Source organism: Vulpes vulpes, chromosome 7 (genome assembly GCF_048418805.1).
Source record: "Vulpes vulpes isolate BD-2025 chromosome 7, VulVul3, whole genome shotgun sequence".
Lineage (NCBI taxonomy): Eukaryota > Metazoa > Chordata > Mammalia > Carnivora > Canidae > Vulpes > Vulpes vulpes.
Window position 1 is genome coordinate 79,229,322 of NC_132786.1, and position 16,986 is coordinate 79,246,307.

At 37.0% G+C, this 16,986-nt stretch overlaps 1 protein-coding gene across 25 annotated transcripts in view; it reads left to right on the forward strand.

Moving 5' to 3' along the window:
- The window catches only part of ADAM22 (ADAM metallopeptidase domain 22), a 225,040-nt gene that overhangs the window by 32,522 nt on the left and 175,532 nt on the right, over window positions 1-16,986 (forward strand). For all 25 annotated transcript variants that reach the window (XR_012002656.1, XR_012002653.1, XR_012002654.1 and 22 more), the window contains exon 3: window positions 3,596-3,672. Coding sequence is in view for 22 of the 25 variants with exons in the window: in XM_072764193.1 (XP_072620294.1) it covers window positions 3,596-3,672 (77 nt within the window). In the remaining 3 variants the exon portion in view is untranslated. The remainder of the gene's footprint in view (window positions 1-3,595; window positions 3,673-16,986) is intronic.

Consider the following 16,986-nt stretch of genomic DNA (forward strand, 5'->3'; position numbering starts at 1 on the left):
ATTAAATCTGAGAGTGAAAAAAAAATCTGAGAGTGGTGTATTTATTTTCTGAATTTATTTTTTGTTCATTTTCTGTCATTTTATTTGTCATTTTCTGTCTCCACTAGAAAATAAGCTCCGCTAAAAGAGAAACATGGTCAGTTTTCTTCAGCACCTTGTCTACTAAATCAAAAGTTTGCAGCACTTGCTAGACTCTTAGAAGATATTTGTAAAGTGAATCAATCTGTATACAGTCTAAGGAAGCTTGCCTTAGGTTAAAACAATTTTAATATACTGTTGTTTCTATTACTATTAATAATGCAAACGTTTTTTACTCAACAGTAGTTAAACATTCTGTCAATGGATTTTCTTTTGAATTTTAAGTAATGCATTTCTCTTTGGGACACATTGGAGATCAATAAAGTAAGATACTAGATGTAAATTGAAGCTGCAGGAAAAACAAAGCAAGAATTAGATGAAATTATTATAAACAGTAAACATCTTACTGAAAAAGAATGGTAATGTTATCTTGATCCCTACACTGAATCACAATACCAGGATGAATAACATGGGGCCTCTGCTCTGCTCGCCACAGTAAGTGCCAAGAAAGAATGGAGGGAAGAGAGATTTTAATTGAGACATCAGTTCTGGTAAACAGAGCTTTCCTCAGGCTGTTCCAAAACATGGTTGTTAGTACTTCAGGAAACTCAAAAAGCTTTTAGACAACAGGAAAGACATTATCCTTTGACATGGCATTAAGAACAACCTTGATGAAAGGAGTGCATTTCTGTAAACAGGTAATTTATAGCTGTTCAATTGTTGTTTATGTATCCAGGTGACTGATATCAAACAAATCCTCAAATGAGTCAGTCAGGAAGTGCTTACTGAGTACCTGATGCTGATCAGTACTGAGACCCTCATATCAAACTGAACAGTTTTGAGGGAGGTGAGAAGGAGATTGGAAAAGAATGAGAAGATTTCATGCAAGAGGAGTATTTAGACTGAACTGTGTCTCCTCCAAAATTCCTATTTTGAAGCCCTAACCACTGCTGTGAACCTGTTTTGAGATAAGGCCTTTATTTATTTATTTATTTTATTAATTTATTTTTGACATTTTTTATGGCTTTTAGTATATTAGTATACTCAGTGAACTGTATTTTGTTCCCATTACAAAATGAAGGTTTAGGAATCCCCGTTAATGTTTTTCTTTCTTCTTTTTTTTTTACATTTTAAAAAATTTGAATTTAATTTGCCAATGTACAATATAACACACAGTGCCCATCCCATCAAGTGCCCTCCTCAGTGCCAGTCACCCAGTTACTCCATCCCCTTCTGCAACCCTTTGTTTCCCAGAGTTAGGAGTCTCTCATGGTTTGTCTCCCTGTCTAATTTTTCCCACTCAGGAGTTAAGACTTTTGAAGAGGTCACTGAGGTTAAATGAGGTCATTAGAGTGGGCCCTAAATATGGTACGACTGATGTCCTTATAAGAAGAGAGAGAGAGAGTTATGCCAGATGTGCACATGTATAGAGAAAAGACCATGTGAGGACAGTGAGAAGTCAAGGAGAGAGGTCCTAGGAGAAACCACATCTGCCTATACCTTGATCTTGTCATTATAGCCTCCAAAACTATGAGAAAGTACATTTCTGTTGTGGAAGCCACCTAGTCTGGGTACTTTGTAATGACAGCCCTAAGAGATTGACACAAAGAGGAGTTTGTCCTACATCTTGAGGGATGGATAGGGCCATTTCTGGGAAATGTCCTTGGTGAAGACTGCTCTCCAAGGGTCTGGTTCACAAAGGCACTCCTCAGAAGTGATGAATGAAAGCCACACAAAAAAAGTTGGAATTCACACAACTTGTTGAGTTACAGAATAGAAGAGAAAATTGAGCATGAATAGGATATGGGTGGGTCCCTTGGGACTTGTGTGCCATTATGTCAGGGATGGAGGGAGGTGATTGTGGAAGATCTTGATATCTAGGGAAGGAAAGTTTGTATTTGACACACTGGAAAAACTGAGGCTTACATTTGGGGTTTTGTAAAGAGTCATTTTAGATCAAATGAGAATATGATTTGTGGCAGATATGGAAATGAGGAGTAAGGTATGGCTTCAAAAATTATTAAAAGGAAAAAAAGCCAGAGTTAGATGATAGCCTGGGTGTTACCTGGGAAGAGCCAGGAGTTAAAGTTGAATGAGGTAATGAGGCTGAGAGGTAATGAACTATCCAAATAGTTCTTCATTCTTGGGGTTCCATGGGGATTGGAGTGTGTTAGCAACTGAAGTTTGGCATTCTCCTACCCTTACTTCTTTCAGACACTTTAAAAGACAAGGATTGGGGCAGCCCCGATGGTGCAGTGGTTTAGCGCCACCTGCAGCCCGGGGTGTGATCCTGGAGACCCGGGATCTGAGCCCACATTGGGCTTCCTGCATGGAGCCTGCTTCTCCCTCTGCGTGTGTCTCTGCCTCTCTCTCGCTCTCTCTGAATGAATAAATAAATAAATCTTTAAAAAAAAAAAAGACAAGGATTGTCCTTTTCTTCCAAAAAGCTTTATTATTATTATTATTGATTAAGCTCTCTCCTTTCACATAATACCATAAGCTTACTATTTGAAAATCCCAGGAATAATCGAGGTGCCTGTTATACCCCACAGAATCCTAGGGTGTTTTTTTTTTTTTTAATGTGCTTGTTCTCTGAGAACAGTAACACCATCTGCCTCACATACTACTTAAATACGGTTGCTCAGATGGTTTTTATCTATAAAATAGTGTTTGTTTTATTCTCATTGTTGGAATTGTACGTGTTTATTCTAGAAATTTTGGGTACTAGAGAAACATAAACAAAAAACTTAATTCATAGTTCTGCTTAGCTATAACTACAGTTAATATTTGGAGAATCAAACAGAATAAAAAGTTTTTTGCTTCCTTCTCTTCAGTTAATGCACATGGTTATTTAATATGTTAATATTAGTGTTGTTGGTAACATTACATTTTTTAGAGTCTCTTGTGATTTCTCTGGGACTTTCTAAATAGCATAAGAGATAGTGATTTTTTTTTTCCAAACAAAATTTCCATAGGCGATATTTGCAATAGATAGTAGAGGCCTAAGTTTTGCTCTAGGAAGACATAGAAACCTCTATGAAATTATATTTGGCAAATTAGAACTGAAATATTATTCTTAAAGTATGTATTTCAGGTAGAATGATAAAGGGCTTTTTTTGAGATTTAGATCTCTTCCTTGTAAATAGTTCATATTATTTTACTCTTGAACATATTTTTCTGTGTTTCTTTTTTAATGTACAAAGTTTAATTTTAAAGGAGCCAGTCATTTAATATAGAATAAAATGAATGAAGTTCAGTCTTCTTGGAAATGGACTGTTTAGCTACTTGAGATAAACTGGAAAAGTAGAGTACTTGTCCTCTTGGATTAGGTGGTATTCAGATTGGTGAACGCTTGGCTTCTGAGAAGGTGCAGATTTTATTTTTTGTCGTTTAATCTCTATGTTGAATTGGTTTTCCAATTTATGATATTAAACCTTTTTGAATCATCCTTAGAAATGCTTATTATCTCATTGCTATGGCTGAATAATAAGTACCTTTTATCTTTTTGATGTTGCAGTTGACTCATGTTGACCAGGCAAGCTTCCAGGTTGATGCCTTTGGAACATCCTTCATTCTTGACATCATGCTAAACCAGTAAGTCTTTGTTGAGCTTCACTCCTTTTGTCAGATACACATTCAATCCACTTTTATAACCTTTTGTAAATTTTTGTTATCTTACTGTATTTCATCTTCCCATATCAATTAAATACTACATTTAAAACTTTTCTATCTACTGATTTTAAGTTATGAAGTCTGGCAAAACAGGAAATGGATATCCATTTGAATTTGAACAGCTGTAATAGATATAAGAAGGTAATGTGGAAGGGAAGACTTTAATATTTTGCATTACAATATATGTGATCTCAGTTCCTATGAATGCAATAAATTGTGAAAATAATATTTGGGGCATTAAAATGTTTTTCTAAAGAACAGCAGAAAAGAGTTACCAGTTTTGCTCAGTGATTCGGAAGATTGACTCCATGATGTGTGACTCCTAATAATGGTATTAGATATGTTGAATGGGGAGTCAATTTCTTTGAGATTTAGAGTACTCTGATTATTCTGTAAATATGATGTAATTTTGGATATTTTGTCTTTCAGTTTCATTAGCCACTTTTTTTTTTTAAAAAAAAGATTTTATTTATTTATTCATGAGAGACACACAGAGAGAGAGGCAGAGACATAGGCAGAGAGAAAAACAGGCTTCCTGTGGGGAGCCCGATGTGGAACTTGATCCCAGGCCCCTGGAATCACGCCCTGAGCCAAAGGCAGATAGATGCTCAACCACTGAGCCACCCAGGCGTCCCTCATTAGCTACCTTTCAAGTGTTGGTTACCTTATGGGCCAAGGCAGAGCATTTCCATCACTGCAAAAGGTTCTGTTGAGCAGTGCCGGTTTAGATTTCTTTTGGGAGTTGGGCACATATAAACTGTTGGGTTATTGACTAGGTCAATCAGTATTTGGAAGGAGAAGTCACATCTTCCTTTTAGGTAGCAGGCCATGTCCAGTGGATTAATTTAATAATTAGTCTTACTAGTTTCCTAATTTTTGTGGAATTTATTTAAAAAGTGTAATAATACCATTTGTGTTGTTTTAATGTTTAAGCCACATATTAGTTTATTTTTTATTTTTTTTTTTAGATTTTATGAATTTATTTGAGAGAGAAAGGCAGGGAGAAGGGGCAGGGAGAGAGGCAGAAAATCTCAAGCAGGAGATTCTCTGAGCATAGATCCCATGTGGGATTCAGTCTCATGACCCTGATACCATGACCTGAGCAGAAACCAAGAGTCAGTCGCTTAACTGACTGAGCTACCCAGGTACCCCAGTTTTATTTTGTTTTATTTTAAAGATTTTATTTATTTATTTCACAGGGAGAGAGCATACATAGGAGTGGCAGGCAGAGGGAGTGGGAGAAGCAGGCTCCCCATTGAGCAGGGAGCCTGATACCGGGCTGATCCCAGGACCCTGGGATCATGACCTGAGCCGAAGACAGACGCTTAACCGACTGAGCCACCCAGGCACCCCGCCCCTAGTTTATTTTTTAATTAAGCTGTGTCATAGGTACCTTTCATAAGTATTTCTCCCCTTCCTCACATTTTTATAGTTCTCAAACAATTTAAATACTGAAAAGCATTGTGTTAGATGGAAACTCACTATTTGGGTGACCCATTAGTAGAAGTTGTTTGTTCTTTGGTTGTGTACCTTTTAAAAATGTAACATAAATTTAAAAAAAAATGTAACATAGGGGAGCACCTGGCTGGCTCAGTCTGCTGGGTTCCCTACTCTTGATTTTGACCCTGGTCATGATCTCACAGGGTCATGAGATCCAGCTCCACATTAGAATCCATGGTTGGTCAGGAGTCTGCTTGGGGTTCTTTCTCTCCCTCTGCCCATCCCCCCTGCTCATGCGTGCATGCACATATTCTCCATCTCTCTCTAAAATGGGTAAATAAATCCTAGAAAAGAAAAAGAAAAAAAAGTAACAAACTATTTTTACTTTGCTCATTAAAATAGAATTTATTGCTTGTTTTTAAAATTAATGGCTTAGAGCATATATAATTAAATGCTTTGTACTACATGGCATTTAACCTAATTTCATAGAGTATAAGACTATGTTAATATGATTTGTATCTTATATTCCTGCTTGATGTAAATGCCCTCAAATTTACATGTTTAAGTGACTCATTGTGGTTTTTCATCAACTTTGATATTATATAGTTTTAAAAAACTCATTATAAAGGAATGCCTGCTCCTTAGAAAAATAATAATGTAGCAAAAACAATCTCACATAATTATATCACATAGGAATGGATTGCTCTTTTTTTTTTATTTTTATGCTTTTTAGGGAAAGAGAGCGAGAGCTTGAATAGGAGGCAGAGGGAGATAGAAAGAGAATTTTAAACAGGCTCCAAGCCCAGTGCAGAGCAGCTATGGGGCTTGATCTCTGGACTCTGAAATCATGACCCTGAGATCATGACTTCACCCAAAATCAAGAGTCATACACTTAACCTCCAAAGCCACCCAGGGACCCCAGATTGCCCTATTTTAAATTGTAACCCTCTCTGCCCTCACTGTATCATCAACCCTACTACCTATTCTCTCCTTCATTTTCAAAATAATATTCATCACTATTTAATATATAGGTTGACTCATATGAAATTGCCATTTGTGTATATCCAAAAGTTCAAATACCAGCGTTGTTATATGTTCAACTAATGTTCTATATTTTAATTACTTATATTTTGTTTTTTATCTTTTTCCTCCTACTAGAATGTGAATACTTGAGGGCAGAGATTTTCTTTCCTTCCTTGCCATATTTTCCTTCCTCTGCTGTGCAGAATAGGTGCTAAGTTCCAGGCTGAGAAGCCATATAAACTTAGAAATCAAAGACTAGAATTCTCCAGGATACAGAGAAGACCAGATAAAGATGGAGGCTGTCAAATGGGGGAAAGCAAGCAGCAAAGAAAAAGAAACAGAGGATAAGTGAGACTAGCTTCCAAAAGCTAAGCATCTATATGTAGGTTGATTTGGAAAGTCAGATTCCTAGGTTTTTAGTTCATTGACCCTTTCCTATCCCTCCTTTATTTTTAAATTTATTTTAAAATTTTATTTAGTTTTTTTTTGACATGAGAAAATAAAATTTAATAGTATAAGTAGGGGAAGTCTATGTAAACTTGGAAATTCCCTCCCATTCCTTCCATTAAATCACTATTCCTGTGGATAGCCCGGGCTTGGTTTCTGGCTCCAGACATTCATGAAGCCTTGATTTTCAGTTCACAAACTAAGAAGGGATATTTATTCATGTCCATTCTACCCTAAACCACCTCACTTCCTTTGGGGAAATCTCAGCTCCAAAATATTCTCTTCCTAGGAGAAACACTATGGACCATACTTAACAAAGCATGGATACTCTGGAGTACTAAGGGTAAAGTAGAATTTCTTTTGAGATACTGGCAAAAACCTCCATTGGGAAATTTTCATCTTATTGCAATGGAAATTTGAAATTGCAAGAGGTACAGAATACAAAATAAATGGAGGTTCTGAGGCTGGGGAATATACAAAGTACTTTTTTTTTTTTTCCCCCCTGAGTTCTTTATTACACATAGGTGGCAAGTAGCTATATGCTGTAAGAGCCAGGATGATTTGATACAAAGATTTTTTTTTATTTTTGAGAAGAATGTTTTTATTTCATGGTTTCAGTTTATATATTGTCTTGTGGTTGTGTCAGTTAAGGAGCAGGAAGGTAAAAAATTGAATATACTATTTAAAAGCTATTTTTCTTAAAAAGTAATTCTTGGACTGTGGAACTGATAGAGTTTTTTGTTTATTTGTTTTAATCTGGAGGCAAATTAAGTAAGTCTATGTGTAGCTGGATTCCAGTTACAGAATAGACCCAGGAATATATAGTTTTAGATTGGAATGGAAGGAAAAGTATCATTACATAATGTTCCTTCTGAATGTCCAGTAAACAAAATTATAACTAAATTATAGGAGTTCAGCCTTTGGGTTGTAATTTCTACAAAAGGCAGATAAAGAATATGGAATGTTTATACATGAAAAACACAACCAATTCCTGTTTTGTTGAGTGATTTTTAATTCTTTTTAATTCTTTCATGGGGTCACACAGTTGTGAAAATTCACTCTTTAGGACAGATATATTTAAAAAACCCAAACATATAACCAGGCCTGGTCAAACTAGTCCTGAGGCCACATTAGACCTTTTCAGAGATCAGCAACTGGTATTGAGAAAGACTCAAGGGTGATGTTTTATACTATATATAATATATATACTACATATATGATAATATATAACATATGTATGTATTGTTGGAGCAATTATTTTCCTGTAAATCTCTCTCCTATTCTTCAAAAAGTGGATAATTTAACTGCCTAAAGTGATACACAGATACTGAAAAGATTTTCTTTCAGTACTCCTTGATCTTTTTACAGCAGATAACCTGACAAACTACACATGTGCCAGCATACTTGCACCCCCACATACCCATCCCCACTTACCCTACAAAGAAGCAAATACTCCACATGGATGTGGCTATTTTAGGATGTGAAACAATTAGGAAGAAAGAACCCATCTTTTATAGCCTGTTCTTGGGAAGGAATTCTGTGGTACAGCTCATAGATCTTAGATGATTCTATTCCTAAATTTTGATTATATTTTATACGTTCTCTCCCTCTTCTTATTCCAGTAACAACAAAAATAGTTCCTCTAACTTAGGATCCTTATATCAGTGTCTTTTTTTTTCCTGTTTCACACTAAGGGATGGGGAGGACAGGTAGGGACTCAGACATGACAGCTGTCAGCAGATGGGATTGCTCATGCTGCATGGGAGGTGGTGTAGAGATAGAGTTGGAGTGTGGGGAGGCGGAGAAGCAGGGACAAGGTCAGGCCAGAAACATTCAAATTCTGTTCAAATGAGCAAGTCCAGTTTTGTCTTCTCTCACTTAGCAAAAATGATTTTCCAGTTACCTTTTGATTTCTTTCCACTAGCACTCTTGAATTCACAGGAAAAGTAGAAATCACACTGGGCAAAAGATAGGATATGACTCGAACTGGAATTGGAAATTAGGTCTGGAAGTCTCATTTCCTTGAATATGCTCTATTTACAGTGTGGATAAAAATAAGCAAAGGGATAAGATTATAATTAAATGATGATGTTATATGATAATAAATACAGTTTGTCTTTCACAACTATTAATAAATCTGTAATTTAATATCTTATTCAACTAAATTAATTATGGCAAATATTTGTTTATATGTACATTTAATGCAAAATTATTGTGTAGAAGATAAATCTGTTTTGAATGGTCCTTGCCGATAAGGGTCCTTATCTTCATTTTATACACACACACACACACACACACACACACACGTATTTAAACATATGCATACACATACATATGTATATGTATGCACACAATATATGCATACACATACATGTATTTGCACATCCATATGTACACACATATATGTAAATTTCTAAGCCTCCAGTAAGTGCTAAGAGTTATTCCAGACTCTGAGGACTTGATAGAAACAAGGAAGTAATCTTCCTATTCATAGGGATCCTGTATTCTAGTCAGAAAGACAATGAATGTGTTAACAAAGTAATTTCAGAGGATGATGATGTCATTAATAATAAGTGCCTGGTGTGGAGGCGAAGGTGCTGTTTGAGCAGACAGGAGATCTCTGAAGAGATGACATTTGAAGTGAAGGGGCCCCCAGTCAGAGAGAACAGCAAGTGTCAAGGTTGCAAGGCAGGAATGAGCTTGGTATATATGAAAAATAGGAAGCTGGTATAAGAATAAGGTGAGTCCAAGATAGTTGGTAAATAAGGTTGGAAAGGTAGCAGGACCAGATCATGTAAGACCTCCTAGGCCACAGGAAAGACTTTAGATGATAGTCCAAGCAGAGGCTACTGGTTTCCCCACACTGTATCTTGCATTATTTACTTCTTTCTCCCTTCCCCACTGACTTATCCTTCACTCATCATATTTAGTTATTGTATATTTTAATGTCTTCCCAAATCAATCTCTTTTGAAGATCTGATCTATTCATTAAAATTATTTGGCTTGGGCAGCCCTGGGTGGCTCAGCAGTTTAGTGCCGCCTTCAGCCCAGTGTGTGATCCTGGAGATCTGGGATCGAGTCCCACTTCGGGCTCCCTGCATGGAGCCTGCTTCTCCCTCTGCCTGTGTCTCTGCCTCTGTCTCTCTCTCTGTGTCTCTTGTGAATAAATAAATAAAATCTTAAAAAAATTATTTGGCCTGATACCACCATGCTATTTGTTGCAGCCTTATAAGTGTTTTAATATCTAGCATGGTAAACTCTTTCACTATTAGTTTTCTTTTGTAAAATTTCTTAGATATTTTTGCCTTCTCTCATATGGAAGTTTAGAATAACTGTCATTCTCCTTTTGGAATTTTAATTGCACTATCACTAAACTTTAATTTGGGAAAAGTACATGTTTTTATAGGTACTGAGTCTTTCCATCCAAAACCATTGTGTATTTTTTTTTAATTTTAGCTTTTATTTTGTCTCAGTAAAGTTTAGTACTTTGGTTTTTATAGGTCCTGAACATTTCATGTAGAACCTTTTCATGGGAATTGTAGCTTTTGTTGCTATTGTGGATATCTTTCTATATTCTCTAATTTAATTATTGATCATATATAGGAAAGTCATTGATTTGTGTTGAACCTTACTAGTTTCCTTAATAATACTAGTGGTTTTTCTTTGTTTCTGTTTGGTCTTCTAGTTTGACAGTAACATAAGTAGAAAATCATGAAAGCCATTTCTTATTCCTTTCCTATTCCTTTCCAATTGTTATTCCCCACCTTAATGCTTTTTCGAGAAGTTCCTGAACTCTTGTTACTTGTGATAATAGCGTTTTTGTCTTGGTTCTTTGGGTAATAGGCATATGTCTAGTATTCACTGCTAAATAGAATGTTGATTGTTGATTTTTGAGAGCTAGTCTTTATCATGATGAAACAATATCCCACATCTTATTTAATTTTTTTTGTTTTTAAGGGAATATTAGATTTTATTGAATCCCTTTCTAGTAAATTTGAGTGAACATTGATTTTCTTATTTGACAACTTTGTCATGTTGCATAATTCCTCACAGTAGCCCATATGTTGTTGTTGGTCTTTCTATTTGTGACTACAGAATGGAATTACACTTCCTGTTTTTATCTAAATTATTATGCACAAGCCTTTGCTGACTTTTTTGCTCTAAGTTACCTCCATCTCCAAGTGCGTCCCTCAACTGTTTATGAGATTTGTTGTCTTTTACCTTGCTACTCTTTCTGCCTCTGATAGATTCCCTGCAGTGAGCCTCGTGATTAGCTGTCTGAAAAGCCAGCCACCAGTAATGGTTGCTAACATTGGCCAGAAGTGGTTATCTCATAACCCACAAACACAAACCCATCCACAGGCCTTCTTGTGGAGGGTTAGTACCACTGGTGGGAGGGCATAGGCATAGCCTCTGCTCAGGGACAGGCAGACGAAAGGGCACATTCTTTCGTTCTCTGGTCTAGGACATTTTACATTCTATCTCAACATGAAAACAGTGGGGACATCCATTCTCAGAAAGTGAAATTGGACGCCTACTCTCAGAGTTATGATCTGACCTGACTGCCATGGCTTGATAGTATCTTTGCCTAAGTATGGTTTATTTAATTACAAACAATATTCCATGTGTGGTGACTACAGCCCAGAACACCAAGTACATTTCCTTGTCACAGTATTTTTCCTCCTGCAGAGGTGAGGAATAAATTAGGGTTGTACAGCCCTCCTGCATTCACTCTGGCTCCTAATTTTCCCTGATCCAGTGCTTAGACAAGGATAGTTTTCAGGAATGGGGTGGTTGACAAACAACAGACATGTTGTGGCATGACTCTGCAATTAACATCTTGAGAGTGTAATTGCTTTTCTCTATTGGTTCAAACTTTGGAAAGAGTTCACATAACTGCAGGGATTTACTGGGGGCTGGGATCTGTTCCCCCAAAAGGGGAGGGTTGCCCAATTACAGATTCTAATTTCTATTTTAGGATATTACAGCTGATTTTAAGGGAGTTTCTAGTTTTGAATTTTAAGATCCAGTTTCTTTAGGTACCTCATTACTAACTGTGAAAATAGATATGCTGTTATAAGAATTTTTATATCAGCAATAATGAATGGGATTGTATCAGAGTTAAAAAGCTATATAAAATAATTTTTTTTTAACTTACAAAGAAATTCCTTGAAACATTATCTTGTGGACTATGAGTAATATATATATAGATATTTTTAGTGTTTAAAAGGCCTTGGGGATCCCTGGGTGGCGCAGCAGTTTGGCGCCTGCCTTTGGCTCAGGGCGCGATCCTGGAGACCCGGGATCGAGTCCCACGTCGGGCTCCTGGTGCATGGAGCCTGCTTCTCCCTCTGCCTGTGTCTCTGCCTCTCTCTCTCTCTCTCTCTCTCTCTCTCCCCCCCCTCCCCCTCTCTGTGACTATCGTAAATAAATAATAAAAAAAAAAATTTAAAAAGAAAAGGCCTTATCTTTATTTTGGCTAGTCCAGCAACTTTTTTTTTTTTTTTTTTTTAGTCCAGCAACCTTTTAAAGAGATGTTTTTGGTAAACAGTAATTTCTGATGGATATTGATATAGTCACCTACTTCTTTTTAAGCCAACTTTGGAAGATTATATTTTCCCAAAGAATTGTCCACATCATGGACTGTTTCAGTTTTTTTTGATGTATATTTGTGTGTGCTTTTTAGGAAATAACTTCTACAATTTCTTCTGTACCTATTGTTATATCCTCTTTCTCAATGTTACTTTTATTTGTGTTTATCAGTATATAACCTCAAAAACTTTTAGGAATATATTTATCACATAAACAACATGATTTTTTAGAAAAATAATTTATCCATTTATTTTAGACAGAGAGGGATCCCTGGGTGGCGCAGAGGTTTAGCGCCTGCCTTTGGCCCAGGGCACAATCCTGGAGACCCGGGATCGAATCCCACGTCGGGCTCCCAGTGCATGGAGCCTGCTTCTCCCTCTGCCTATGTCTCTGCCTCTCTCTCTCTCTCTCTCCCTCTCTCTCTCTCTCTCTGTGACTATCATAAATGAATAAAAAAATTAAAAAAAATATTTTAGAGAGATGGGGAGAGAGAGAGTGCATGTGAGCAGGTGTGGGGAGAGCAGAGAGAGAGGGTGAAAGTTTCAAGCAGACTTTCCATTGTGTGCAGAGCCCAGTGCAGGGCTTTGTCTCACACTGAGATCATGACCCGAGCTGAAACCAAGAGTTGGACCCTCAAACAACTGAGCCACCCAGGCGCCCCTAAACATGATTTTTAAAAACAATTTTATTGAGGCATTTTTACATGTCATAAAATACACTCCTCTCAATTGTACAATTTAATGAAAAAAAGTTTTTTTAATAACTTCACTGAGTGGTGCAACCATCACCATAAATCAGTTTTAAAACACTTAAAGTCTCCACTGAGACCCCTCATTCTTATTTAAACTTAATCCTCATTCCTGTCTCCAGTGATTACTAATTTGCTTTTCATCATTATAAAACTACCTTTATTGGGCATTTCATGTAAAGGAAATCGCACAAAATGCATTCTTTAGTTTGGCTTCTTTTATTTGACATATTTTGAAATTCATCTTTGATGTAGCATGTGTCCACCGTTCATTCCTTTTATTGCTGAGTATTATTTCATTTATAGATATATCATGTGTCTATCCATGCTCATGATGGGCATGCAGGTTGTTTTTAGCAATTATGAATAATGTTACTATGAACATTCACATGGAGGTCTTCATGTGGATTTAAGTTTCCATTTAGTTTTATGTTTAATTATTTTGAGAAATCCTAAACTTTTTTCCAAAGTGGACTTTTGTTTTTTTTTAATGGTACAGTAATAGCTGTTTTTCTGTAAGTTCTATTTTGCAGGAAGGGTGGTGTCAGGTATAAATAGTTGCTAAGCTTTCAGGTTTTCAGTTCCATGTCCATTGCAAGTCTGGAAAGGGCTGCATACTTGTTATGGTTATGAACTTATGCCCTTTGATTCATAATAAAACTCTACCTTTGGAATGTATATTGAACTTTTGACACTTTTTAAGGGATAAGTTTCTACCATTAGTACTTCGTATAGGAAGTTTATGTAGACTATACATTTGTTTATCACAGCTGAATCTTACTTCATTTCTGCTCTTTTGTTCTGAATTGAAAAATGGTAGTTTTAAACTATGACTTCTAACAGTAGGCTTTATCACTTTCTTTCACAGGCAGAAAGTCTTCTGGGCTCAGCCCAGAATGGCCTTGTTAGTTGGACACACATTGGCTGCAAAGACCGCAGCGGAGGAGAATGGGTGTGTGGTTGGGTGGGGTAAAGAGGGCATTGGATGTGTCTGGCCACCAGCCAGAAAGTGATCCAATACTGAGGCTGAGACTTTGGAAATTATTTTGAAGGGGGCATCTGGAAGGAATTCTAGAGGAAGCAGGACCCCAAGGGCTGGAGCCTTTTATAGGTTTCAGAAGGCCAAACTCATGGTTGGGAAAATAGCTGTGTGCAAGGCTCAAGTTAGTCCTTTCATAAAAATGAATCAGAGCTAAGCAGACAGGAATCAGGTCCCATACACTTATATATTACTGGCCTATTTAAGCTTTTTGCTTTCTGGTTTGTTATTTAAGTACAGCCTTAGTGCAGACTCATTGTCTTTCATCTGATTGTTTAGTATGACCTTGAGATGTTTTTAGCATTGTTTAGGTAATGACCTGCTCTTTTTAATAGGGGGATCCTGAGATTTCAACACATTTATGAGTATATTAAGTTGTAAATAGAATAATTACAGAATTATTCAGTAAGCAAGACTATTTATGGCCTGTAGTTTCTCAAAGGGAAATAACCATATAAATACTATTTTTAGGGCAGCCCTGGTGGCGCAGCAGTTTAACGCCACCTGCAGCCCGGGGCATGATCTGGAGACCCTGGATCCAGTCCCACATCAGGCTCTCTGCATGGAGCCTGCTTCTCCCTCTGCCTGTGTCTCTGCCTCTCTCTCTGCATCTCTATGAATAAATAAATAAAACCTTAAAAAAAAAGAGAGAATGTCTTATGGTTTGCTTCCCTCTCTTTAAAAAAAAAATAAATACTATTTTTATAGTTAAAATGATTACTGTATATTTCTGTGTTACAGATTTATGTGATTTCTTGATATAAGCAAATACTTTTAATGTGCAATAATGAAACTTATAATAAATGTTTTTGCATAATTGCATAGAAACTCCTTGGAGTTTTTAGAGTGATTATGAAACACATCGGAGATTAAATTATCAGTGCTCACTTCTATTTTTCTCCTAGTTGCCAAATTATTGAATTCTACTAAATTATCTAGCAGTGATAGTGGTATATAGTCCAACTACAGGAAACTTTGCAGGTATAAAAAATGGGTTCCTTAGACATATTTAATATATAAATTTAAGATATGGCTGTTAGAATATTGGATGAACAAAATCTTTGCAAGCTGAAAGATTCAATTTGAGCAACTGGACACTTGTTCTGTAATAGCAATATTTGTTTTATATAAAGACTGTTTTAGGGTGAGGTATAAAGTACATGCTTACTCCAGGAGATGCTATCTCCACAGAACTGGCTTGTTGCTCTTTGTCTCTGAAATATTTTTTTCACATATATAAAACAGACTGATACATATTTTTTATATGTGTGAAAAAATATGTATCAGTCTGTTATCACTCACTTTGAATATGTGTACATTTTCTCATGTTTCAGCTGTTGATCTAAGTTCTCAGCTAGTGGGATCTGTTGTGGAAGCTTGTACTGTATACTCTTGTCCTCTGAGTGTTAACTATAACCATTTTCAGGGAGTGTGGCCATGTTATTCTTTGGCGATTTTTTTTCTTTTTTGTTTTTAAAATTCAATTAGCCAACACATAGTACATCATTAGTTTCAAATGTAGAGTTCAGGGATTCATCAGTTGCATACAACACCCAGTGCTCATCATGTCATGTGTCCTCCTTATGCCCATCACCCAGTTAACCCCATCCCCCAACCTGGCAATTCTTTCATTTAGTCTAAAACAAAACAGTTTTGACTTTTTAAAAATTTGTATTTATTTATTTGACAGAGAGAAAGATTGAGAGAGCACAAGCAGGGGGAAAGGGATAAGCAGACTCCCGGCTGAACAGGGAGCCTGATATGGGGCTTGATCCCAGTACCCTGGGATCACTACCTGAGCTAAAGGAGGATGCTTAACTGATTGAGCCACCCAGGTGCCCCCAGTTTTGCCTTCTAATGGTATACAAGTGATAGTGCTAGGCATGCTATACTAAGAAAGAAAGGGTAATAGCCTGGCTATTGAGGGTTTTACTGAGGCTTAAGGCCTTTCCTGGAAACTAGTAAAGCATAAAGATCAGTTTGAGCTTCCTTCAAGGAAAGGGCTCCAGAATCATAGGATAAGAATGCACAGGCAACGAGGAATGGCATCATATGTGATGATAGGAAGGGGTCATGAATTTTGTTGCAGCATGGTGGCTAGTTGCAGTTGTATGGAAGTAGCTGGGAGGAATTATATACCTGGGTGCCTGTTATAAAAGCTAGGGATTTGGAGAGAAAGGCCCTGGTGTTAAGATGGTGGAGGAGGGTCACTATCTTCCAAAGTGAGAAGGCATTTGGAGACTGGAAAATGAGGGAAGCCACTCCCTAGCACTTACACAGAGTTTAATTCAGGGTAATTTACTGACGGGGAAATTGGGTGGATGGATGATCCATGAAATACACAGCTATTCTCCACCCCTATTCTCCTCCGAGTCCAGACCTTAATCCTCGGCTTTTATAGAGCAAAGGGCATGGTGGTGAGATCACAGTATGGTTATCTACAGTGGTGTCATCCATCTGTCAGAAGATCTAAGTTGTTATCTAAAGTGAGGTCTTTTATACTCCAGCCATCTCTATGATTTACCTGAAGCGCCCCTTCTGTACATCACTTTAGGGAAGTCCTGAACAAGCCTCCTGGTGTCCTGGTCAGGGCATACATTAACTTCCACGAGGCCTGGAACATGTCCCGAGGGAGGTCACTGCACAGACATGAACAAGACGGAGAGCCAAAGATGGAATCAGTGTTGTCAACATTGCTACAATTGGAGTATACCTTTATGAGGACTGTGCTGGCATAACCTGGTGCAGGACCTTTCCCTGGGCTGCATCCCTTGCTCTCAAGGAAGAAAATTAGAACCTTATGGTAGGATGTGTACTAGGGTGGTGTTTATGGCAAGGTTTTCAATATGAATTCAATATTCAATATTTAAATTCAGGTAATCTTTACATATTTTGTTTTAAGAAAACCTTATGGTGACTTACTGTGGTAATTAGCTCATATTAACTT